The sequence below is a fragment of the Cynoglossus semilaevis genome, chromosome 11 (genome assembly GCF_000523025.1).
Source record: "Cynoglossus semilaevis isolate Cse_v1.0 chromosome 11, Cse_v1.0, whole genome shotgun sequence".
In the NCBI taxonomy this organism is placed as follows: domain Eukaryota; kingdom Metazoa; phylum Chordata; class Actinopteri; order Pleuronectiformes; family Cynoglossidae; genus Cynoglossus; species Cynoglossus semilaevis.
The window spans coordinates 5990775-6016049 of NC_024317.1; the positions used below are offsets into that span (position 1 = coordinate 5990775).

The 25275-nt window shown below is 40.8% G+C and overlaps 3 protein-coding genes across 6 annotated transcripts; 1 reads left to right on the plus strand and 2 right to left on the minus strand.

Annotated features, from left to right (window-relative positions):
• Positions 1-6: 6 nt before the first annotated feature.
• Positions 7-11657, minus strand: LOC103386123 (phosphatidate phosphatase LPIN3). 3 transcript variants are annotated; one of them, XM_025060508.1, is made up of 20 exons: positions 11191-11657; positions 6683-6883; positions 6504-6593; positions 6162-6430; positions 5636-5743; positions 5413-5515; positions 4554-5319; positions 4367-4460; positions 3825-4006; positions 3637-3730; positions 3475-3544; positions 3306-3386; positions 3093-3151; positions 2861-2945; positions 2322-2470; positions 2155-2241; positions 1873-2025; positions 1171-1285; positions 795-898; positions 7-536 (listed from the first exon to the last, which is right to left on the minus strand). In XM_025060508.1, the coding sequence occupies exons 2-20, from the start codon at positions 6872-6874 to the stop codon at positions 386-388; spliced, it is 2952 nt and encodes a 983-aa protein (XP_024916276.1). In that variant the 5' UTR covers positions 6875-6883; positions 11191-11657; the 3' UTR covers positions 7-385. The 3 variants fall into 3 exon arrangements, with proteins under 3 accessions (XP_024916276.1, XP_016892123.1, XP_016892122.1); XM_017036634.2 differs by having other exon boundaries at positions 3303-3386; positions 11191-11655; XM_017036633.2 differs by lacking the exon at positions 11191-11657 and adding an exon at positions 9063-9199 and having other exon boundaries at positions 3303-3386.
• A 1162-nt stretch (positions 11658-12819) lies between these two features.
• On the plus strand, positions 12820-17122 carry myl9b (myosin, light chain 9b, regulatory). Its single transcript, XM_008320246.3, has 4 exons — positions 12820-12976; positions 15330-15533; positions 15815-15976; positions 16057-17122. The coding sequence occupies exons 2-4, from the start codon at positions 15350-15352 to the stop codon at positions 16230-16232; spliced, it is 522 nt and encodes a 173-aa protein (XP_008318468.1). The 5' UTR covers positions 12820-12976; positions 15330-15349; the 3' UTR covers positions 16233-17122.
• Positions 16940-23742, minus strand: tgif2 (TGFB-induced factor homeobox 2). 2 transcript variants are annotated; one of them, XM_008320245.3, is made up of 3 exons: positions 23452-23742; positions 20996-21237; positions 16940-20576 (listed from the first exon to the last, which is right to left on the minus strand). In XM_008320245.3, the coding sequence occupies exons 1-3, from the start codon at positions 23468-23470 to the stop codon at positions 19083-19085; spliced, it is 1755 nt and encodes a 584-aa protein (XP_008318467.1). In that variant the 5' UTR covers positions 23471-23742; the 3' UTR covers positions 16940-19082. The 2 variants fall into 2 exon arrangements, with proteins under 2 accessions (XP_008318467.1, XP_016892155.1); XM_017036666.2 differs by lacking the exon at positions 23452-23742 and adding an exon at positions 22997-23441.
• Between the last annotated feature and the right edge of the window lie 1533 nt (positions 23743-25275).

Consider the following 25275-nt stretch of genomic DNA (forward strand, 5'->3'; position numbering starts at 1 on the left):
CTTTTTCAGAATGAACTTTCTTTAAAAACTCTTAATACATCATTCACTGCAATGACTGTGATAGTGATCGAGACAACATAATAAAAAATGTAACAGTTGGAAATCATCCACTGGTGTCAGACCTTTTGTGCAAATAATCATGGCCAGTGTGTGGAAATGTATATTTGAAATACAGTCCATATATGCCATGAACTTGTTTTTCTGTGTTTGAGAGCAGCATAAGAAAAAGATATCACCCAGTTCTTCCTTGTGTTCCAGTTTATCCTGCAGCTAATAACACAGGCCACTGACGGCACATCCAACGAAAGGCAACTTTCAGGCACATGTTGGCAACAGTGGAACCGTTGAAGTGCCAGTATGGAAGATGAGGAATCAGAGAACTGTTCTACAGCAGTGAATCCAGATCCAGCTGTGGCAGAGGCTCCCGCCAGTAGGAGAAGCTGCTGAACTCGGGATAGTCGAAGGAATAGGACGTGCTGCACGGAGCTGAGCAATCAGGGAAGAAGTGTTCCACGATTTCACTAAGGTGACTGTACCTGTGGAATACAGACATATGCTGTAAACACACAACTGTAGTCCAATTATCTGGAAGGAGAAATAAGTGATACAAATGTAACATTTGTAACAAGCGGAAATATTTTTTAAGAATTGGCCTTATTTAAATGTTGTTGCTAACACTGCACCTTCACTGGATAATTATCCTAATTTAAATAAATCCTGTTAATAATAAACATTGATAAAGCTTAGTAGGAGCCACATTTCTTCTTTTCTTGTCTACTTTGGTACACACTTACGAGGACTTGTTTACTTTGGTCTTCTCCTGGATGAGCTCTCCTTTAGGGTTGACAGTGAATATCCTGTTTTCAGGAACTCCAACCTGTCTATAGGCGTAGGCATCCTGCACAGAGGGACAAACAACAAAATGTCAACCATCTCTGCCACAGTACGACAGTGTGAGAGGCCAGAAACCACAGCAACACGATTAATGCCACGCATTAAACCACAGCAACACGATTAATGCCACGGACGCATAAAGGAAAACTGAAATAGCTGACCTCTGACCTCTTCTGAATTAATCATTTTTCCGTACCAATGTTCAAAAATAAAATAGTAAAAGATGTCACACAACATGGAGAAAAAACTTCAGTAGAACTGTTGTCATCCACTCACATTTGTCCTGTTACCAAAGGCAGCGTAGAAGGGCTGTTTCTGTGGACTGAACAGATCTCTGATGTCACTGAGGCAGGCGATCTTGAACACCTCTGGCTTCTTCTCAATCACTTCTCTGTACGCAAAAGAGAAACAGATTAAAATATTTTATATATAAAATATTATATTACGTCTGGACATTACTGTACTTCTTGGAAGTACAAGGTGATGGTACAACTACACTTAAACATGTACATGCACCAATTTAAATATAGTTACGTTAATAATAAGCTGCTTTATCGTCTATCAAAAAGGCCTTAGAAATGCCCAGTAGGGGTCAGTGTCGCCAAGCTGGAAAAAAGAAGAGCAGCTGCGCAGTACTGACTATAAAATGCTTCAGACAAGATGAAGAGTTCGTGCAAACTCGACCAAGACCATCAGATACCATTAGTGACTCGAACAGGTGAAGTTTTTACTGTAAGGCAGGCCAACCATTTTCCACTGTGACGCCACATTAAATCAAGGACCAAACTTGTTTTATTTCTTCTATCTTATATAAATACACTTTACATTGGCCCTTAAGTTGGACATTTTATGGTGAATTTAAATTAACTAAATTCTGCTTGCTCAACACCCTGGAGCTGTGATTCAAACTAGCACTCTTCCAATTGCACGGCTGATCCTTTAGTTAGTCTTTATCTGTGTTGAGGTACTACTGCGTACCTGTGCAGGGCTGAGAAGAGGCTGCTAGGAGCCAGCAGCACGGGGCCTTTAGGAAGGACGGTGCCTCCATCATTGACCCACTGCAGGTAATCCTTGGTAATGGCAGCCATACCTATGGCACGGGCCGAGCAATAGAGGAATTTGTAGCCATTTCTGCAACACAATAGCCAGACCAGGTTGAATGTTTTCTTCTCCTCGGCTACCACTGCCTTTTCATGTAAACAGTTTAAATAATTCCATTCACTTTAAACTTTGTAATTTTATTATAATTATTTTACATACTGGTGGATTTTGTGGTAGAGTTTGGCAATGCCTTTGTGTGTCCAGTCCTTTCCAAACTGAGGGAGAATATGTCCCAGAGCATCAGATCTGAAATACACAGATATTTTTAATTAAAAATTGATCTGAGAAATGAAAAATAAAAGCTGCACAAAAATCAGTTATTTCACTTTGTGATGGTTCCGTCAATGTCTGATATGATGACACGGTCGTCCCAGTTCCACAGGTAGATGGCAGCCTCGCAGCGACAGGTGCCTTGGTACTGAGTGGTCACACTGAACACCACCTTGTTGGCTCCGTCTCGCAGCTTCAGCTGCTCCTGAAGTGGGAAAAGTAAAAAATACATACAAGGATGAACACAGGCGCAGTGGAAGATAAGTTATTGAACTCACCTCCTGTCCTGTCCCTTCTTGTGTATAACTGTTTATATTTTAACCTAAAAATAGTGTTGACCGCATGTTTAAAAACAGAGAACTCAAAATTTACTTCAAAAGCTAGAGAGCAGTGATTCTAAAGATGTGGTACATGTTCTACTAGTGGCGCTTTGCCTCCCTCTAGTGGTAGGCAGAGGTATCCTGTGATCAGTTGTCTTTTTAAGAAGTTTATCTTTTTGACCTGTATATTGTGGGATTGTTTGAACAAATTTGATGCAGTTTTAATTTTTTTTCATGAATTCTTTTCGGAGAGAATTACAGGAAACATCTCTTACTATCTGTTTTGATGTCAGACGCAGTGATTTGCGATACATCTGGCTGATGCACTGTGCAGTGCTGAGAGTGTCATCCAGCGTTGCTCTGGAAACAATGTTAGAAAATTCCATTTAGAACTTGTTACTTTGTAGCTGTGTTCAAGGATGATTTCTAAATGTATGATTCTCTGATTTACAGCAACTGTGCTTCACTTCCAATTAGTCAATTAGTCTTTTGTATGAGGACACTCACTTCACTGCGGAGGAAACACTGGCCATCTGCTCGTCCTGTTCGTCCTTTGAGTGTTTTTGCTGAAATTTAATAATTTCCTCTGTCAGCAACAACAGAATCTTTTCTCAAAACGTTCTTTTGTTTAAAATAAATATATGGCCATGTCTATAACATGAATCTAGAATATTGTTATCTTCATTATCATCATTATCTTCATGTGAGGGTACTAACAACCATGTCTCTTCTCCTCCAGGAGAACCACCAGCGTCCAGACTTTTTGGGCATCTTGTCCTTCATCAGACGCTCAATGGAACTCTGACACAGACACAGGTAAAAAAAAGAACTTAAAGATGCACAGAAGATAATTATGGTCAGGTTATATACATAAAAAAAACGTAAATACCTTTGGTAGATTTTTTTGAAAAGCAGTCATAGACAGGATCATTGGAGCAGCTGCTGCCCAGTTGTAGTAGCTGTGACAAATGAATGCATGCTGTTAATCTGTTAAACAGTTCAGAGAAAAGTTGTTTCTTGTGTCAGCATTTTGTTTTATCTTAATTCTTACTTGGAGTTGATGCAGACAACCAGACTTGGATCCTCAATGATTCCTGGGTTACTGGCGAATTCCCCATAAGTCACAATGTTCTCCATAAATTTCTCTGTAGTCAGAATAAACATTGACAAAACAAGTGATTTCACTGCTCATTCCCTCAAGTAGGAACAGTTCTGTCAAACTGAGGTGGACCCACTGACCTTTGGTGATTTGGCTGGTGTCTCCTTCCATCCCACAGAGGGACATGCTGACGTCCATGCTGTAGGAGGTGGACGTGGAGTCAGACAGGTACTCTGTGCCACTGTCTAATGCCACGCTGCCCAGGGAATGAGGCGACTGACTTCTGGAGCCTGATCCTTGTTGTGACGCTCCCTCTGTCTCACTGCAGGGACAAAGAAACACGTTTCATTTTAGCTTTAGCTGTATGGTCAAATATTGAAAATTAAACAGAAACTAAAGTACTAAAGAAACTAAAGAAGTTAATAAGTTACCAGTCTCTAATTCAATGAGCCACTTAGCTGCACCTCTATCACCTCCAGCGTGTCCCTCTATCAAGGTTTACCAAGTTGGTACTAGCACTGTGATTAGCAACCAAACCTGGGGCTTGGGGACTGAATTATTTTTTATAACCAATTTACTATGTTTACTTAATTTTCTCTTTGTGAAAATTAAATTGAATGCATGAAATATTTTTTTCTAAATAATACGTTTTGCCCATTAGTGTTAAAATATTGCTTCTCACCTCTTTGGAAAATAGAGTGCAGCTACTTCAGGGTTCAGTGAGTGAAGATCGTCCAAGTAAATATCCGTTGGTCCCAGGTGGAAGTTGCGTTTCCCTAAAACAAAAGTACACAAAGATGGACTGGCATCAAAACGCATGTTTATTTTGTCTATAATGGACACCTTTCTGGAATGAAGGCAGGAATGACCTTTCTTCCTGCCCTGCTGCTCTCTTTTGGTGGACGTCTCAGCAGAGTCTGCCGACCCGTCCGCGGCACTCCTCTCATCCACTGTGTTTCTGCCTTCAACTTTGGCCGTGGTCGCAGTGGAGACTGAGGCTCGGTCCATGAACGCAGATCCATTGTCCTCCTCTCCTGCGTCAACGTAGGGGTATATGCCACTGTCCCCCTCACTGATGAGGGCTGCGCTGCTCCATCTCAGGTCACTCTGTGCTGATGTAGTGCCCTGATGATGTGCTGGACACACTGGACTCGGTGTGTTTCTTGTTGGGCTTCTATCTACCTTCTGTTGGTTCTCTGGTTTGGTCACTGTAACTGCACTAAATGAACTAACAGCAGTGACTCGATCAACAGTACCTTCTCTACTACTCGTGTATCCAGTACCATTAATCAGACATGTAGAGTAAACTGATGAGCGTGTGTTGTCCTCTTTTCCTGACGTGGATTTCATCACGACCGTGTCGGTCTTCAGTGACAATGCACAAAAGGATGAGGAAGATTCAGGTCCAGGTTGGGCCACGTTGGATAAATGCGTGGTCTGCAAGCCATGTGTAATCTGGTCCACCGAGTGAGTCCTGGGTTGTGGCCTGACGACGGCGACGCTGCCCATTCTGCCACAGCTGATCGCAGAATCCGCGCCCATGTCAAAGGAATCCTGTCTCTCTATGGTGCGGAAATGAGTTTTTCCAGGAGGGGACATGTGTTGAAGCTCCAACGTCCTCTCTGACTGACACAGCTGTGAGGGGTTCAAACAGAGACAATGACAATTTTTAGCCTTCACCCAAAAAATAAGAGAATGTTTTTTATATTGTGTGTTGTCTGATTGTACCGTGGGAAAACCTCCCCAGTTCCACTGTATCTGAGGCTCTTCACATTTGAGCAGAAGCTCAGAGTCGCTCTTTGGAGAAGTCGGTCGACTATTAAATACATTACTGAGGAAGGCAGAGAAAAACATGTGTTGTCGTAAAGACACGGCACAGAATAACTTCCTCAGCAGGTCAGTCTGTGAAACAAACCAGTAACTCCAGCACAAAAACATGAACCTGCCTCACCTTTCTATGGGGGAGTGCTCTCCATCTGAGTAAGGGTGAGTGTCTCTGCTGCGTGTGACACCCACTTCCACACTCGGCTCCTCAGAGATTGAGTAGTACACTGATTTACTGTCATAAAAACAAATCAGAACAGTGCTGTTAAAAATACAGTAGTGTTCTTCATCGTTTGATTAAAGCAGAAATCGATATTAACCATATAAATTAACATGAAAGTAGCATAATACGTAAAGTTTGTTTCATTTTATGTAAATGAAACACTGACAAGTATTAGGTTTATTTAAAAATGAACTATGTCACTGCATGTACATCTGTAAAACTCTTTACATGATAGATCAATAGACTCAATATAAAACCATGGTTCAATTCTTGTATGTTAATAATTGTGATGGGAGACTTTGGTAACTTGCAGTAACAGTAACATTTAAAGGATATTCCACTTGTTTGTCATTGAACTGCAACCAGCACCGTTTGTCCGAAAAACAACAGACTAACAAGAAGCTGAACTTTGAATTCTGCCTCTGCTTACCAAACTTGTAACGAAGGGACGTGATCTTCTAGGAGAGGACTGTCTGCTCCAGCCTGATCGTTTTCTCTTTCCCACTCCTTCTCTCTCTCCCTTTCATCTGATGAAGAGTTGTCTTCAATGGGGTGAGTGTCCGACCGTATGCGTTTGCGACGCCGTTTCTTTCTGCGTCCACTGGATCCGGCAACGGCGGATCCCTCGTGGATCTCATATATGTGTTCAGGACCCTCGAAAGGAATTGGGGAGGTGCACAAATGTGCTGGGACCAGAGACTGGAAAAAAGGAATAGTTCATGTTGGGAATATTCTAATTATTAGACGCAGACTTTTCCCCTGATGGCCTCACCTCCATATTCTCTTCCACAAAAAAAGCCTCTCCATTGTCGCCCAGCTTCATGTGCAGGTCTATTGATTCCCCATTTATTTCAATATCCACCTGGAAACACAACGATACAAAAGTAGATGAAGAAATCAGTAGGATAGAAATATCGTAAACTATTTAAAAGTAGAAAAAAAAAGCCGTACTATTTTCTCCTTTGAACGCAGCACACCGAGCTTTCCGAAACGGACATGAAATGGTGAGCACTGGAAGGATCCATCTGCCTGTCGGACCACGATCACATCGATGCCTCCAGTGAGAGTGGCGGGGTTCAGGCCGCGGTACAATTCCTTCACCGTCACAAACACAGTCTCTGCTAACTGGCCCACGATATTCATGGTTACAGACTGGGAAAATGTAAAGAAAAAATAAAGTGAGGTTCGTGGAGGAACAGAGTGTTTTTTTGCTGACTGCTGGTTAATTCTTTACTGCTCTCTCCACTCCATCATCCATTAAACTTTACTTCAAGTAAATAGAAAATCCTAGGAATTGGCACTAAGTTTACACTCTCTACAGTAGGTAGGAGATTGCTAAGACTTGTGTTTTATGACTGGGTTCCAGTGAACCAACTGTTGATTATAATAGATTTTACAGATCTTGCTGTGGCTTCAACTGTGGTGTTGTGTAGCATGGTCCACATGTCCCATTGTTTTGACAACGTGTTTGCAGTCTGATCTTTACAAATAAAGGACTGAAGGTCAGCAGCAGGGAGGGACGGTGAGACTGAATAGTCAGCACACAAGCTGAAACAAGTGGAGCAGAAAAACTGAACGGTCATGATGATTATGTATAACAGCAGTGAACTTTTTCTTCTTTGGCCCACCAGACAGCTCCCTGTCTATGCTGTCAAAAGTTTGACACTGAAGACGATGTGAGTGCTCAAAGATAGGTTTATGACTTTCCCTGCTGCAGGTCACAGCGTGGTTCAGAACAAAGAGCTTCAAGAAAAAAAACATTGACTCATATTTGACCTATTTTCTACCCACATCAACAAGACCGAGCCAACTTGTCTCATGTTTACAAAACCACATGTTCTGTTATGTGGCTTTAGCTACCACAGACAATAGAAGTATTACTAGACACTATTCCAAACTACATTGCACAAAGTTGTGAAAACTTCATCACGACTCCTTACACAGTTACATCTTTTGAGCTCAAAATTCCTGCACTTTAAATTTTAAACCACATACATGTTTGGCTTATGAACAATTGGCCTCTCGCAAAATGCTAAAATCCTCTTTTTTGCTGAAATTTATATAAAAAGCTGAAACTGAAGTAAAAAAAAGCTTATTTTAAAATGATTTTACTAGAGTATGTTTTTGTGAGTGACACCACAGTCTAATGTATAACAAACCTGAAAAGCAAACAAAAAACTTAAGGTCAAATGCTGCATCTTCTCATCACCAGGCCTGTGTCTTACCCACAGAGAAGGCAGATGCCTCCTCCCCACCAAGCTGTGTTTCCTTGACCCCCACTTCGCCATAAGCCTCAACAAAAAAGGCTTTTCTCAGCAGATTTCCAAGATGAACTATATCTCCAATGAACTTTTTTCCACGTCCACCAGAGGAACCTGTCGGCACCATTTCAGCTTGATGCTTTTTTACCCATCATTCAGCTGTTGATAGTCCATCCTCACAGTTGTGTGTGTGTGTGACCCCTTGGTCATATTCTGTCCAGTGAAACCAATGCAGGCTAATGAACTAGTCATGAGATGTTCAGTTAAAGAGGACCAGTGGTCATCAGGGTGGACAGTACAACAGTCTACTTACTACAACCTATGAGAGAGCCCCAGTATATTCAGTCACACACACTAATTGTTCCAGAATTCAACGTACTGCTCTACACACACCTGCTGGACACACTGGATTCATACACTAACATTAGTGCAGTAAATGGCAGCCGTACCAGGAGTTTCTATCAGGCTTTGAAAGGCTTTTCTAATTTGGCATGAACATAAACACAGACACACTCACCAACACACTCCTACTACACCAGGGTCTGAAGAGCAAGCATTTAGTTAACACTCAGTTGGGGGGAAAAAAAAAATCAGTTCCTTATTCGTCCCACAATGGGGAAATGTGTGTGTCTTGGCAAACAATACAGGTTGCCACACAGGCGCCATGAAGCCAGATGGGAGGTGTCATTAGGGATGTGAGGTTCTTCTGGGAATCAAACCCAGAACTCTCTGCTTTCAAGGCAGCTATGCTAACCGCTACACCATGAAACCCAAAGGTCAAGCCTGATACTGAACAGGGTTACGAGAAATCGGAAGCAATATTTTGCCCTTTGACAACTCTTTGACCAAACACTGCCTCTGCCTCTGGCCTGACTGCAGTTCTTTAGAACATGAGGAATGAGGAGAATCTAGAGCAGGGGTCACCAACCTTTTTGAAACTGAGAGCTTCTTCAAGGGTACTGAGTAATACGAATTCTTGGATACACACTTCCTGAATTATATATAGTAACAATGGGACAAAATTATATGTAAATATAATATATGTAAATATAATTTTGTTGGATAACTACCTTCCTATCAATTCATCTTTTCTGAAATCATTCTTGAATCATTCCTTCTTGTTTTTCGTGCATTTGGCTTGAATTTGTTGTTTATGGCTGTTCCCATTCTACTCTGCCCTGTAGGTTGTCGTCTTCTTTAGTTTTTTTTGTTATTAAACATCTCTATGGAAATGTGTGTGTCTTGGCAAACAATATAGGTTGCCACACAGGCACCATGAAGTACTTGGTTGCAACTCCAAGGCTGCCACGGCAAACAATACAGGTTGCCACACAGGCGCCATGAAGCCAGATGGGAGGTGTCATTAGGGATGTGAGGTTCTTCTGGGAATCAAACCCATGAAACCCAAAGGTCAAGCCTGATACTGAACAGGGTTACGAGAAATCGGAAGCAATATTTTGCCCTTTGACAACTCTTTGACCAAACACTGCCTCTGCCTCTGGCCTGACTGCAGTTCTTTAGAACATGAGGAATGAGGAGAATCTAGAGCAGGGGTCACCAACCTTTTTGAAACTGAGAGCTTCTTCAAGGGTACTGAGTAATACGAATTCTTGGATACACACTTCCTGAATTATATATAGTAACAATGGGACAAAATTATATGTAAATATAATATATGTAAATATAATTTTGTTGGATAACTACCTTCCTATCAATTCATCTTTTCTGAAATCATTCTTGAATCATTCCTTCTTGTTTTTCGTGCATTTGGCTTGAATTTGTTGTTTATGGCTGTTCCCATTCTACTCTGCCCTGTAGGTTGTCGTCTTCTTTAGTTTTTTTTGTTATTAAACATCTCTATGTAACTGTAAGTCAGCATCTGTACCAGCTTACGACTTCGTTTGCTAATATATTCTAATGTTTTAGAGATCATGTGGAATTACTTAGACAGGTGCCTTATATCTGAGTTTTTACGACTAAATGACTTCTTTTGCTTTTCTTTTATCCCTTGATCTTGTTTCAAGTATTTTTCTGCTTTTTATTATTTGTTTGGTTGTTGATCAAAGGCAAAAAAAAGAAAATACACATCTGAAATTTGTGAATGCACTTTAGTCCTTCCATTTCTTGTTTGGTTGTTGATCAAAGGCAAAAAAGAGAAAATCCATTACACAAAAAAAGACTGAATTCTGCTAGTACTTTTCCCTAAATATACTGCGACAGAGGTTCATTTGTAAAGGGGTTATGTTCCCTATAATTACGCTTTTAATCATTCTAACAATATTATAACAATGTGTTAGAATTCAATACTGTCCATTCCTGCCTTGATGACCATCACCTTCAGACCTGGACAGCTGACAGGCCAGTCCAGCACAAGTACTCTGTTTACAAAGCCACGCCTTTGTTATTGGTGCAGAACCAAGCCTGGCTTGTCCCATAAAAGGTTTATGGAATTCCTGTTGAAAAAATCTATTTTTCTCAAAAGCACATTAAGCTGAAGAATTTCAATAAATATCTGTGGAACCTTGAAATATATGCAGACCATCAAGCCATAGCAACTGGTATCATTGTCACTGTAGCATGATTTTTTTTATTGGTAGTGTGCCTAGTGCCTAATAGTGTATCTGTTACATGTTTCATTTTACTGTATATATTTTTCACAATATAACGCAACGTTTTTATCGTAACGTGTAAAAAATAACAAAACTATCGTGCAATTCTTATGGAAAAACTTCACTGAATATATTACAACAAAATAAATAAATAAATTGACCAAACTATGTGCAATTGCACTTTTATTTGTAAATTTAAAAAGGTAAAAGTAAAACGGCAACGCGGGACCGTACTTCCGCACCTTTATTACACATCACCTGTGGTTCAAATGTACTTCTACAAATAGTCCATTCAGTTAGATCCAGGAAACCACGAAACGTAGCGTAATTACAGTTAATCTGTAGCGTTACAGGGGTCTGTTTATCCTAAAATTAAAAATAAATATGTTTCCTGTCCACAACTTTAACAAGACTTTCCAGGCAAAAGGGAGTCGGTGTTAAAACAATCACTGCGCTTTGTTGGAAAAATATTTTTTCACGGTACAAACCACGTCAATAGAGTTCAGAAGTTTTGGTACTGCAAAAACTTTTGGACCGATATATTGTTACTGACAAAGTAAGAAATGACAGAGCAAAATTTCGGGCTTACCTTTGAAGCTGCTTTTAACACACAACAGCGGCCATACTAGAGTCTTCCTGAAATGCTACGCATGCGCAACATATTAATGAGTCACTCCCAACGGCCAATGAGTTATTTGGAAAATAAGAACAGCCCCGCCCCAACCACGAATGTAAACAAAACGGTAACGCGTGCTTGACTTTTTACAATACTTATAGAACTATAGAAACAACACTTGGAAATAAGTAAAACTGAACGTTAGAACCTATAACCTTAGATAAAGTGTAGTCGAGCAACCCATTATCTACAGCTTATTCCTTTGTAGGTTCGCAGAGGAGGGCTAGAGCCAATCCCAGCTGTCAACGGCCGAGGGCGGGGTACACCCTGGAGAGTTCGTCAGTCCATCGCAGGTCTTAAAATGTGACATTTAATTAATGATAACAAATGAAAATAAATTATTATTTGATTATTTAGAACCACAGCAAAAAATTAAATCAATATTCGTTTTTTGTTTCTGTCCACAGGGTACAAATGTTCCCTGTTGCCATAACAGAAATGCTAAGAAAAGTAAAGGTTATAATCATTAACTGATGATGAAAAAATATATTTTTTTACTTATTTTGATGTGTTCACATGTGGTTTGGAGTATCTTAAGTAGGTTTTATAGTTCAGTTTTACAAATTTCATTTTAGGAATAATGGGCAATGCCAATTTTATACATATTAATGATACACCATTTAGTGCAAATAGAGCTACGGATGAAGGGACATCCTACTGTTTTACTTTCTGACTGGTATGGCCATATGGCCAGGATTTGATTATATCTAGCAATGTTTATTATATTTGTCGGTAAAAACACGAACACCAAACAATTTAGTTTTATGCCGTTCGAAGATGTCAAACAAAGATTTTGCAGTCTGCGGTTACACAAGTTATTTCTTATTTAGTCCAGTAGAGGGCCTCGCAGCACAAGCACAGAGCCCTTGCTTTTGTTGTCTTAAGTACTTTGTATATGTTTTCTTCCCATATATATAAGAAAACATAACAAACCAAATATATTACAACTTGTATCTTTGTAAATACAAAATATGTTTGATATTAATTTCAGGATTGAGAGAAAATGAAAGGGGATAAATAAAAAAGCTTTGATGTGGATGTTTAAACCAAGGGCAAAAACATGACAACTTTTGATGTTGCTATAAATATGTAGTTAAAAGACAAACCTCCCTATAGTCAGTGTAAACCTGTTGTGTGTTCACGCAGTAAAATGAGAAAGGGAAAGTAACCACAGAACAGATGTTGCGTCCATGGTATAATTTAAGGTGTTTCCTGCACAGGCCTGAGTGATGGAGAGCCACGCTGCCTATTTAAGGAAACCCACAGTCTTTGCATGTGCCTTTTACAACTGCTCTGCATCTGCTCACATCTCTGTCTCTCCCCTGTGTGTCCACACTCCGCCACACAAAGTACAGTCCAAATGTTTGGACACTTTTCTCTAAATAAGGCAGCCTAATCGGAGTTCCTGTCATTTCTGCCTCTTTCCCAAACATCTCCAGCAGTGTCTGTGGCAGTTGCAAGCTGCAGCCTGTGCATTCTTTTGCCTTGTATGGAGAAACGGCCTGGCCTGTGGAGTCTTTGTGCAGGGCAGCTGCGTCTCTCCATTGGCTGAGGCAGAAATGGGAGGAACTCACCGGGAGTATGATTCTTTAAACAAACTTTTCAGTGGGACTGCCTGCTTCCTTTCCTTTCCTCTGCTCTGTCTGACCCAGACAAAAGGACTTTGTTGGAGTCCCCGATTCTTTTACCTGAAGCCAAGGTGAGAAAAAAATGCAGTTTTGTCACAATGTGGTTGTGAAAAAATGATTTATTGTTAAATGTTTATATGTTGCTGACACTGTGAAGATTTCAAGGCTGTGAGTCCAGTTGTAACAATGGTCAACTCTGAGTGACAGAACAGAACTGCAGAGAACTTCTGACGCTCAGTCTTGATCAGCAGCACCAGATAACGTACAGCATACGGCCAGATAAGGCACTGCGTCTGCGTGTGTACTTCCATCTCACCTCTATGGCACATTAGACAGAGGAATTCTGAATGCAGCTGATCCATTTAGCTCAGTCTTTCTTGAACACACATGTCTATGCACACCCTCCATGTCTTTTTTTTTCATTTGTAGTGACCACTTTAATTGCTCATAGCTTTTTTTTTTCCAGTATTCCTAAAACTACAGGCTTCCTCAGTGTATTACTGTACACGACACGACGTGAAGACATAGGAATACCACAGTGGTGTGTTTGGTGATGTCACTGTGTTTGATGGTGAGAGTGAGTTCTGGCACTGTAGAGGAACAGAGGGGCTTTGTGAAGGGGATAAAGGGAAGTGAACAGAGGAGTCTTGGTGGTCAGAGAACTCCGAGCCCAGCCCAGGCACATCAGTCTGATGTTTACATACCTCTCCTTTCATGAGCTTCATTATTGAGTGAATATCCAACACTACACATTTCTGCTGTTGCTACAGCATCACATTCACTGGAACTGGGATTGAAAAACATTCCCATAATTTTAAATTTTTTCCAGAACTCCAGCTTATTGTTTGTTCTTGACTGATATAAAAAATAAAATAATAAATAAAAAGAAAACTCAGTGTGAGCCTTACATGACAGAAAGGAGTGAAGTGTTTAAAGTGCTGTAGTTTACACCGGAGACATTTATTTAATGGAAAATGCTTTTATTACTCGCAAACAATTGCTGGACAAATCGCAGTGCGTGTCGACTACATGGAAGTCTGGTGTACCGGGAATTTATTAAAACTTAGGATTTGGAGAGTCGTTAGCTATTGTTGTCGTTTCCTACTTCCTCAGTTGACAGAGATGGAGAAGGGGAAGGGTGTGAGCCAGCGACAAGCACCAAATGAGAGCGCTGGAGAGCAGTTAAATAACACAAGGCTGTAATGGAAGAAAAGAAGGTCACGACATCTGTAACACAAAGATTAGTTTTTAGAATTACTTGACTGGACACCGAAGCTTCAAGATGTTTGGAAACAAGCAAGAAGTGAGTGGTGTTCTGTAATATGATTTAACTCATTCTAAAATGTATGGGTTTGGGTTAAACATTTAAATGTCATTCACTAGAAGGCCACAGCAGTGTAAATTAGTATAATTACACATTCACATTCATACTATTTGCAAGTTAGAACCTGACCTTTAACCTTTTTGTATAGTGGCTTTGGCTAAAAGAAATTATTACAATAATAATCCATCATATTTAATACGAGAGCCCAGGACTGGCCTAGTGATGAAACATTTTTACTAAACATGTAACATATTAAACAGAGTCATGAGAGTGTTTAAGACCTGGATGAAATGCTTATTTAAAAAGCAGTGATGTTTCAAGCACAACAGGCTCTTCCTCACACTCTGCAGGTGAAACTCTATAAAATGATCTCTAACTACAAGACGTCTCAGTGTCAACGTGATTAACAGTGAAATCACCCAAGAGCACACATAGACTCCTGTGGTTTCTGCTTACCGTCTGAAGGTCCCAGGTTCAAACAAACCCCCTGAAAAAAGAGAAAAGGTCGACTGTGGTTCTGGACCCAAGGAAACACACCTCATGTATTTAAAATGCAACTTGAATAAGAAAAGAACAAATCGGAACACCTCAGTGCTTCCATTATAATCCTTTGAGGATGTTGGTGTGACATTTCAAACGCAGACTTGGAAATGTCACCGGCGTTTGATAAATCAATAGGGGCTTTAAGGTATCCAAGCCTGTTCTTACTCTGTGGTTTCAGTTATTAGAGTCTATTACTGTGAATCAACTTGTACACACACTTCATCAGAGATCTGATCAATTCCTGAGTGTCTACATCATCTCAGTTCTGTACTGATTCTTCAACCATGTTCACACTTGACACCAACCTGTCCGCCCACACGTATGACAAGTCTTCATGAAAGATCTATTTCTGGAAGGAGCTGAAGTTAGCTGCAGGTTACGCTGTGCTGAGAAGTCATTTTCAAACCATTCACCGAACTTGACATGTCTGGTGACGCTCCGAGAGATGATTTCATGGCTTGAGGTTAATTAGAAGGAAAACACAGGAGAACTCGCATGATGACACCTCTTCTTATTTTAAAGCTGAAATCCAGACTAATTTGAATACATGTTTTCAGGCCTTGATCAAACCTCCACCATGTCGAGCAAGCGTGCCAAAGGAAAGACCACAAAGAAGCGCCCTCAAAGGGCCACGTCCAACGTGTTTGCCATGTTTGACCAGTCTCAGATCCAGGAGTTCAAAGAGGCATTCAACATGATCGACCAGAACAGAGACGGCTTCATTGACAAGGAAGATCTTCACGACATGCTGGCCTCCCTGGGTAAAACAGTCCACTGATCTCTCATCTGATGTTTCAGTTACTTATCTTAAGAATTCCTTGGTTACATTCTACGATTGATTTAAAACTTTCATCTTAAGAATTCCTTGGTTACATTCTAAAGATTATAGATCTAAAGATTATATTCCTGTGCTCACTTCACTGATATAACTATATTAATATTATTTTTTAGTATTTCCTGCATATTGGGTGGATTTTTACCACTGAAAATTGCTGTATAGTTCCACTAAAAAGTATTTTGTGACAATGTGTTTCAACCTCAGGTAAAAACCCTTCTGATGACTATCTGGAGGGAATGATGAGTGAAGCACCAGGGCCTATCAACTTCACCATGTTCCTCACCATGTTTGGCGAGAGGCTCAATGGAACAGACCCTGAGGACGTCATCCGTAATGCCTTCGCCTGCTTTGACGAGGAAGGCTCAGGTTAGTCAAAGTTACCAGAAATAATCATTTAAAACACACCACCTGTGTTGGCAACTTCCTTCACCTTCTGCTCCATGAAGGTGTGATCCATGAGGACCATCTGAGAGAACTGCTGACGACCATGGGTGATCGGTTCACCGATGAAGAAGTGGACGAGCTGTTCCGAGAAGCGCCCATCGATAAGAAGGGCAACTTCAACTACGCAGAGTTCACCCGCATCCTCAAACACGGTGCCAAGGACAAGGATGACGAGTAGAGGAGGAGCTAACAACCGCTTCAGACCCCTGCACACAGAAGAAGACCTACGTTCACAGAGGGAGTAGACACCGCGAAGAAAAAAAGATTATAGCAACAAAAATGAATATTCACGACATAAAATGTCATAATGAGAGTCATAGCACTCAGGATTTTAGAAAATCACATCCCGTCACATCATGTTACAGTGACATAATGTAACAGTCACAGCATGTTACAGTGACATCATGTTACATTGACAGTACACTTAAAGCAACCAGTTGAATCTACTGTGCATCCAAATCTAAATCACTATTGCAACATTGTGGCTTTTTCCATTTTTGATGTATGGTTTATGATGAAACTGCAGAGAGGAATCTATACTTGTGTAGTAGATTTTCATAGATAATGAAAAGAAACATGAGTATTACACTGTGTCACCCTGAATTTCATAGGATGTTACATCAGTTGCCTTTATGTTTGTGTTTGTCAAAGCTTGAGATCTTTGTTAACACAGATGTATCATTAAACACATATAACACAGAATCAACTACTTGGACTGCTCAGAGTTTTAAAAACAATCCCAGATGATCAGTCAGTGTGTGTGCAGGGGTCACTGGGACTGTCTGAGTGTAGTGTGACATGTGAAACATCAGCCCTTTTTACTTCTATCTGCCAATTAGCTCCCACACCTACACAAGCACTGCAGAGATTTACCTACTTTAAATATTTGTATTCCTATATCTTGGAGAAAACTGATGCGTATGTGTGCATGTTGCTTTGTGACAATCAGAAGTGATGAGTGATACAACGAAATAAAAAGATAAACCACGAAAGGACTGAAGGATCCTGTACGTGGGCCGTTGAAGGACGTGAAAATGCAGAGACAAATAAAAGATAATGGAAGTTTGAGTTTGGACCATTATTTATGATTACATCACACACGTCTGAAATTTTAGACCAAATTCCAAAACATTTGGTCATGTCTCGTACAAAAATGGTTCTATTTCTAGTCTATGTGACTTTGAATCAGTTTTTGAGATCCTCTCAGAGTCAGTGAGTGAGACTTCAAAACAAGGACAGAGCGAAAGCACATTAATGAAAAACTGAGTTTTATTCTTTGAAATGCTTGTACAAACACATTTAAAGTTTAAGGCATATATTGCACGGCTATTCTCATATATATATATATATATGTGTGTGTATATATATATATATGCATGTATATATATAAAAATGGGACAGCATCCCTCAGTCGTAATAAGGCACAACAGCCAGTCAGTCCAACATTCAGTCATGAGTCACAAAGTGAACTTGGGAAAAACAAAAAACTATTGAAATGCACCAGGCTGTAAAACTATAGAATCAATGAAGTTCATGCCAATAATTACATAGGAAACAAAAAGAAAAAGCAACTTGAAAATATTTACATGTGTCAATACACTGTGTTTTTTGTTCGGAGCATGAGTTTATGCCTAAAACCCAATATAAACAGTACCCATATAAAACCTGCCAAATTTTGACCCACATTTCATTCCAGTTCACATCCTATTGGGTGTCGTCACAGTGGCACAATGTAGTGTCAATAATAAAAAAATACTACTTTTATATTTAGAAGTCATTTCTACACAATGTTAACAAATATGACCCAAACCTGATGTGTCCTATAAATTGAGGTATAAATGCTGGTCTAGTACCTATAAGAAACAAAAGCTTTGCAGTAAGAAGAGAGACTAAGTAAAAAAACAAAAATCAGCAAAATCCTATTTCCAAGAGTTTTCTGATTTTACTGACACTGTGGTCTGTGCTCTTTAGCTTTTTGACCCCCCATCATTGTAACCATTTGAACCAAGCAGAGGCAGAAGACACTTGTTAAGACCATCGAGTCAAATGTCGTGATTCATGCTTAGACAGTTTCATAGAAACTACAGCTTCAGGGATACATACGAATACTGCTGAACTAACGGTATCTCACAGGTGGAACGCGCGCACGCAGTGACAGAACAAGAATGAACCAGCTACTTTACTCTATCTGCTACATTTGCTTTAAACTATGCTGAAGACACCTGGACTTAGCTTAAGACTGATGTGTCAGCTCCAAATCATTCTGACAACAGAATCTGATAAATGCAGCGATTTTACATCAAATAAGGACATAAAAAGGTAGATGGAAGTCAAAATCTCAGATTCCCCACAAATTTCTGCAACAAACATATTTGAACTACTGTTTATTCTGCACATGCACCCCCCTGCTCTGGAAACAATCCCCTGGAAACCATTTATGACTTGACCAAAGGAGGATGTCTGTATTCTGAACACAAGACTTGGAATTCATAAGGAAAAAAAAAATATATATATAGTGCAGAAAGAAATTTTCCTAAAACTCTCGACCTTCAATGCAGGTCTGTATATAACAAAAGCAAACAGGAATAGGAGACGTTTAACGAAGTCTAGTACTGTTGCTGTAGACGCCGCTCTGCTGGTGCTCATTATTCTGCCAATTTAATCTTTGACACAAATAAAGGGACGTTTTGAAATGTAAACCGTTCTATAAAATGTTCTCTTTGGAAATGGCACCATAATGTTCTTACAATCAGCAGTGTCTGCAAAGGTTGATGAATTAAAACAATAAAAGTTTCTGGAGGCCAAACGTTAGTAAAAATTTGTCATGTCTGTTACTTTGTCCCAGTTTCTTTGTCCAATACTTTACTGTGTGTTGTAGAGGAACAGGCTTTAGTGTCTACACTGGTGAGAATGATACATTCTTTTATATACAAAGTGATCTCAGCTAGATCTCCATTCTCTCCAGACTTTGTACAAAACAAAAACAAAAAAGAAGAAAGAAAAAAAGTAGCCTGCTCCGTTACAGCTCCTAGTTCACCGTTTCACTCATTGTGTGCAGTGGAGCCCAGCCTGTGGTGATGGGGGACTTGACCACTTGAAGAGGACTTGGTTGTCGAGTGTCCGAATGTACCACGCTCCAAACACTAGGTGCATTTCTGTTGTTGGTGGAAGAAGGGTGAAGGAGGGGAGAGGTGAGCTGGGAGGCGAGGCCTGTAAGAGGTGTGATGGTTGGAGGAGAGGGTGACGTTGAAACCGAAGCCTGGGCCGGGGCAGAGACTGAGGAGAAAACAGGGGATGGAGGTGCTGCCGAGGTTGTGACAGATGAGGGACATGGCCCAGTGACTGGGATTATGGGAGGTTTGTGAAATGGCATGTACAGAGAAACTGCTCTGGCGGTTGAGAGGGATGTGGAAGCAGCGGCTGGAACAAACGCTACATTTGGAGAGGAGATTTGGCTCGGAGCAGCAGCAGAGGCTGGACTTGTATATGGGACTGGAGCTGGCACAGAAACCGGCCTTGACGCCTGCACTGTTGTACTTGCTGCACTGGGCTGATGAGCAGGAGCTGAAGCTATGCCTGAGGTTGGAGCTGCTGCAGCCTTCTGAGAATCCAGTTGCCCACAGACAGATGTCGGCAGCAGCCCTAATGCTGGCAGAAGAGATGGAACAGGCGGAGGCTGTTTTGGACTGGAGGCTCCAACTCTGTCCTCCAATGGGCTCCAGATTACATTATTCACAGGAAGAGGAGACAACCTTGTCGTTGGGACCAGGACAGGAGTTGAAACCAGGACAGGGGCTGCTATGGACTGAACCACTGGGGTCTTCACTGACGTTACAGCTGGTACTGGAGCTGCCAAAGCTTTTTCCATCAGACTCTGTACTCTAGAAGCATCCATGACTTGTTGGCCTTCTTCTGGGGGCGGTGTAGGGCCCATGTCACTGCTGTAAGCACTACACTTGGTTTCTACAGACTCTTTTGGTTTGTTCTGGGCCTCTTGAAGTCTTTTAAAGTTCTCTTGCTCTGCTGCTCTCTGCAGAGCTGCATCAACTAGAAGCCTCAAATCACTGAAGTCTTGGGTGGGGAAAAGCTCGGGTGGTGTCGGGGGAGGCGTGTTGAAGAGGCCACCGGTGGGACTAGCTGCCATGGTTGTGCTGGTGAGACAAGCTCCATGCACCCCTCTTTCCTCTACTTCCTTGAGAAGACTGTGTGTGTCCAGCTTCATTAGTGCATGGACTGATGCTTCTTTACCTGGGTAACCAGCACCTGTCAAAATTGCTGTTGCTGTGTTACCCAGAAGGCTGAGGTCTAGGGTAGGGGTAGAGCGGATGACCGATGGGCGTTGCTGGGAAGAGGCAGGGGGTGAGATTCTTTCAGGAGAGCTTGTTCCACCTCCATTGCCTGAATGGCCTTCATTTTTACCAGCAATCTTTCGGGAGATGGTGAACTTGGTGGGGTCTTTGCCATCCTTGCGTAGAAGGTCAGGGAGAAGGCGCCGGCGTGCGTTAATAAACCAATTACATATCTGAAAAAGATATCAAAACATTAATTGAACAGGTAAACATACCACATTTTAATTATATATATATATATATAAATATATTACATTTCAAATTAGCTACATATACACCTGTCAAAAACCAAATTATTTAAATAATGAAGTACAATTTTCCCCATTCCTAATCTGTGTGCAAACCAGCAAAAATGACTATAATCAACATGCTGGTCTTTGGAGCAGTATTGAAAGGCTGCATGCCAAATGTTACATTTTAGATTCACTGGTACTATACTTGATGTAACTAGTTGTCTCTTGTCAGGTTTCACGCACCATAGATCAAAATTAATGACCCTGACACTATGCACAGTCTCATCTCTGCTGGTGGTGTTTAGTGAAAATAAATTAACACATAATAATGAACACTGCTAATGGCATCCAATCTTTACCTGCAGCACTGAGAGGTTGGTCTGGCCCGACAGACTGAGCTTCTCTTGCTCTGATGGGTATGCGTTAAAGCGATGTTCATACAGCCAGTTCCGCAGAATCTCCACCGCCTCCTTGGGGAGGTTGCCACGGCGACGGCGCTTCCCCAGGACCCCCCTTCCTGACAGGTCGAGTGGTGAGCCGTCATCACTGTCCGACACGGCGGAGGAATGATCCTGCTCTGGTTGTTGCTCTTCTTCCAGAGCTGAAGAAGAGGAAGTGAGAGTCAGTTGTGTTCAATGCACTTCACAAAATTTTGTCAGAGCTTCTTTCCATTTCATGTCTGTTTATGCAGACAAACGTTTACAGTTTAGAACGTTTCATGGAACATGTTACAAAAATCTATACTTTCAAGGATTTAGTATTCAGTCACTGAAGGTAATCTCCTCTAAAAAAATGCCTGATCCCAGGGGTGGACCACAGAGTGCAACAAATGTCTTTCTGTAGAACTGGCTGAAACCTGACCCCCAGGGCAGCGCCTGTCTTCACAAAGGAGATTGTGTGCATATCAACATCACAGAAGCCAGTGGCCCAGGAACCTATTGACCACGCAGAGGAGGCTGTTGTCACCTCATGCCAATTCGTCTCAAGATGGCTGCAAGAGCAGTTGACAAACCTTTGGTGAGTGGTGTTAAAGGCGGGGGAACTAAAAACATGCAAATGCAAATTCTACTGCAGTGCTCTCGTGCCCTGCTTCTGCAAATGAGCACAGTTGTCTCTAGGAGGTGTGATTACTGTAATCATTTGTATATTTTCAATTCCCAACTAGCTGTGTATAGTAATATACAAATATAACTTCAAATGCCAAAATTAGTTTAAGTTAAAATGCAAGTTTCTGTGAATGTACTGACTAGTGAGATGACACAATTCCTCCTGTAGTTGGGTCTTATGTCCAGTCTGTTCACACCTCCTTTTTAAAAAATCGTTTTGTTGTTCTGACAAAACTAAGTTTGAAGTAAGATATATAATATGATGTGTTTCACTATCATAGTTTTAGGAAGAACTGTTTCCTGACAAAAGATAAATTCAAGGAAAGGTTAAGTGTTTCCTTTACCAACTCTGACATTTGCTGCTGCCAAATCTTTTGAAAGCCATAGAAGTACACTCTAACATTGGACAAAAACTTTTTGAAAATTATATAAAATGACTAAACTGGCTTAAGATCATTGTGTTAGATCCCAAATCACCATGACTACTAAAATAGATATTTGAAAAACTTTTTGTGGACTGAACGTTAAAACAGCAGCCCAAGCTGTTTCTATGTGCAAGAACTGATTTATGTCAATTAATGGATGATGGTGTCGTCTAAACTCACTCCTGCTAGAAAAAGAGGAAACTCGTGTTGGTATACAACTAACACGAGTTTCCTCAACACCGTGGGTTTTTCTTCCTTTGAGAAGGTTTAGACGGTTTTATAGGTAGGATCTTGATTTACAACACACACAAAAAAGGTATCTTTATTTCCAGAAAAAAACGAGCAAGTTTATCACTGGACTATCGTTTAATGACGCAAAACTGTCAAACAGGTAAGGTTCCTGTTTATGAACTGTAGTCCTCTCAAGATCTATTTAAAACGATAATCACTACTTGGGTCTGGTTCTTGGGGTTTGGATGTTACTTTGAAACAAATTTGACACCGCTCCCTTTTCCCCCACTGTGGCAGAAATTTATACTAAACTGCTTACATGTGTAGCGTAAGATCAAAACAACAAAGTAAAAAACGGTTAAGAAAGACGAGCCGTTTGTTTACAACGGTCCTCTGTGCGATTTAAAGGAGGAAAAAAATCACTGCCATGGATTTGTTATCCGTGTACTAGGTAACAAAAGGAAACCGTTGACGGGACGCAAAGTGAATGCTACAAATGTTACGCAGTATAAAGTTCAAACGGTCCATTTAAACAAACTGAAGAACACTCAGTCCGTCTGCAAAAGATTTGAATGCGACCGTTAGGAACATCACATACAACTTCTCTGAGCTGCTCGCTTTGTCCCGTCGCTCATCACGTTGTCCTTTGAGCTAGTACGTGAAATGACGCACACACGACAGAGAATCGAGCCAAATGTTCACAAAACCCACAACAGCCATGCAGCCAACATTCGGTAAATTAACCATCTGGAGCGCACAAAGAACGAAGCCAGACAGACATAGAAAGCCGCACTGCCTCCCTCATGTCGCTCTGCCAGATGGACACCATGCCTCAGCCTCGACAGATAACTAGCTGGCTAGCTGTCCCTCAAATTCAAACACAAACACACCGCATTGCCCGAACAAGCACACACAAAAGCCCTGAAACAGGCGAACACACGGAATGTCTCACTGGAGACAGGCGGCCAGAACGTTTAGTACCGGTTTACATTTCAAAATATATGCCACACTCATTAGAAAACCAACAATGTGGTGGTGTGCGGGGACGCTCACCTCGTTTGAAAGCTTTCATTCTTTGTTGATGGCTGGCTGGAAGCACGCAGCTGTCCCAAGTAGTGTACAAAGCCGAGCGATGGTTAAACACTTTTCTTTAAAGACGCCGAAGGTATTGCGCTTTTCTTATCCCGCTCAAAAGCTTCGTTTAATGGATTCCGTCACACAGCAAACCTTCCAAAGACAGTCACTTTCCATCGTCCATGCTTACACGATAATTGTTTTCTTTTTGTTGGTATGAGTGTCGCCCGTTCCTTTTTACCTGCACGTAGCAGCAGCGCCAGCTTCTTTGCCAATCTTGACAGTCGCAGCGGAAAAGATCCCGCCTCTTTAACAGGCGACAGCCAATGATGGCTCCCTTTTTTGCCTCGCGGGCCTGTCGTCGGCCAATTACAGAGCTGAGTCAAACAGCAGGACGGGCCCAATGTCTCATTGTGACTGACGGCAAATCCATTTCATTCAAAATATCGAGCATGACGTCCGGTCCATACAAACAAGGTTGTTGTGTTGTGGCGGAGTTTCACATCTCACGAACATCTTAGTGCGGCGAAACTGTGGTTTTTAGAGACCACTACGGTTTCTTCCTGTGTAAGGGATAAAGGGACACGATGTGAACAGGCTTTATGTAACAACATGTTCTAGCTACGTAAATCATAAACGTCGACAGCTTCGGCGTTTGTTAGAAATATAATTCTTCGGGAGGTGTTCTTACGTTCTATGAAGACGTTCTGAGCTATGACACTGCTATTTTGAAAGTCATAGTTCAACGTAAATAAAAATGGCTTTGACTAATATACACCGGATGTCAGAAAACTGTCAATTACAGATCAAAATTCAAATCTCGAGCTCTTATAGAATTATTAATTTAATGCATACAAGTTAATGACATAATAAATAATAATTTGCTTATTTTTATTGAAATCAACAGATGATAAATATTCTACATCCTTCTCACCAAGACAACTATGACTGTTATACATACTGTTTTCTTTGTTGTTATTAAAGCTTATATAGCTATATTTCTTTTATTATTTTTTAAATTATTCATAGCATTACACCATCCAGCTTTACACTTATATTACACTTGAACTCTCAACAACATCTTTAAAAACTTTTTTAAATACCAGTGAACTGATGATATCACTAAATAGTTTCAAGTCACATAAATATGAGATATGAGGCATATAATTCAAAAGAAAAAAGTTCACAACCACTTTGAATAGGCCAAATGATGTGCTTTACTCATAGTGGTTTCCAAAGTGGGGGGCAATCTCCCCTCCCCCACAGGCTGAAGAGCTACAACGGGGGCTGGGGAGATGGGGAGCACAGCAAGGCAAACAATTTCAACATTTCCCTTACAGTATTTGTCCCAGTGGGGGGACAGCAATTGGTAGCTTAGCGGGAAAAAGTGCTTTATTGCTGTATTGCAGGATTACATTTTTTCATGTACATTTTTGTCAAAATCCTGCAAATTAATCAAGTTATTAATGTTTTGAAATTTAAATAATAGAATATCTAGCTAAACTGTTGTTGGAGGTGTACAGCTCCACAGAACAACACCTACTTACATATCACAGCTGCCATTGCATTTAACAGTGTTTACTTTTCCCATATTGTAAGAGTAACTTCAGCTTTAACTGCTATTAAGGAACAAAACATCTAGAAACTGTTTTGACTGCACGGTTGCAGCATATAATAAACACAAAGCTGTTGTGGAATCCAATCAAAAATACACCCAGAGAAATGTGGAGTCTGTAAATATTTAAAAAATAAAACAGCAATGATGACTTTTTTGAGAAAGTTTGTGTTCAATTTATTTAATAT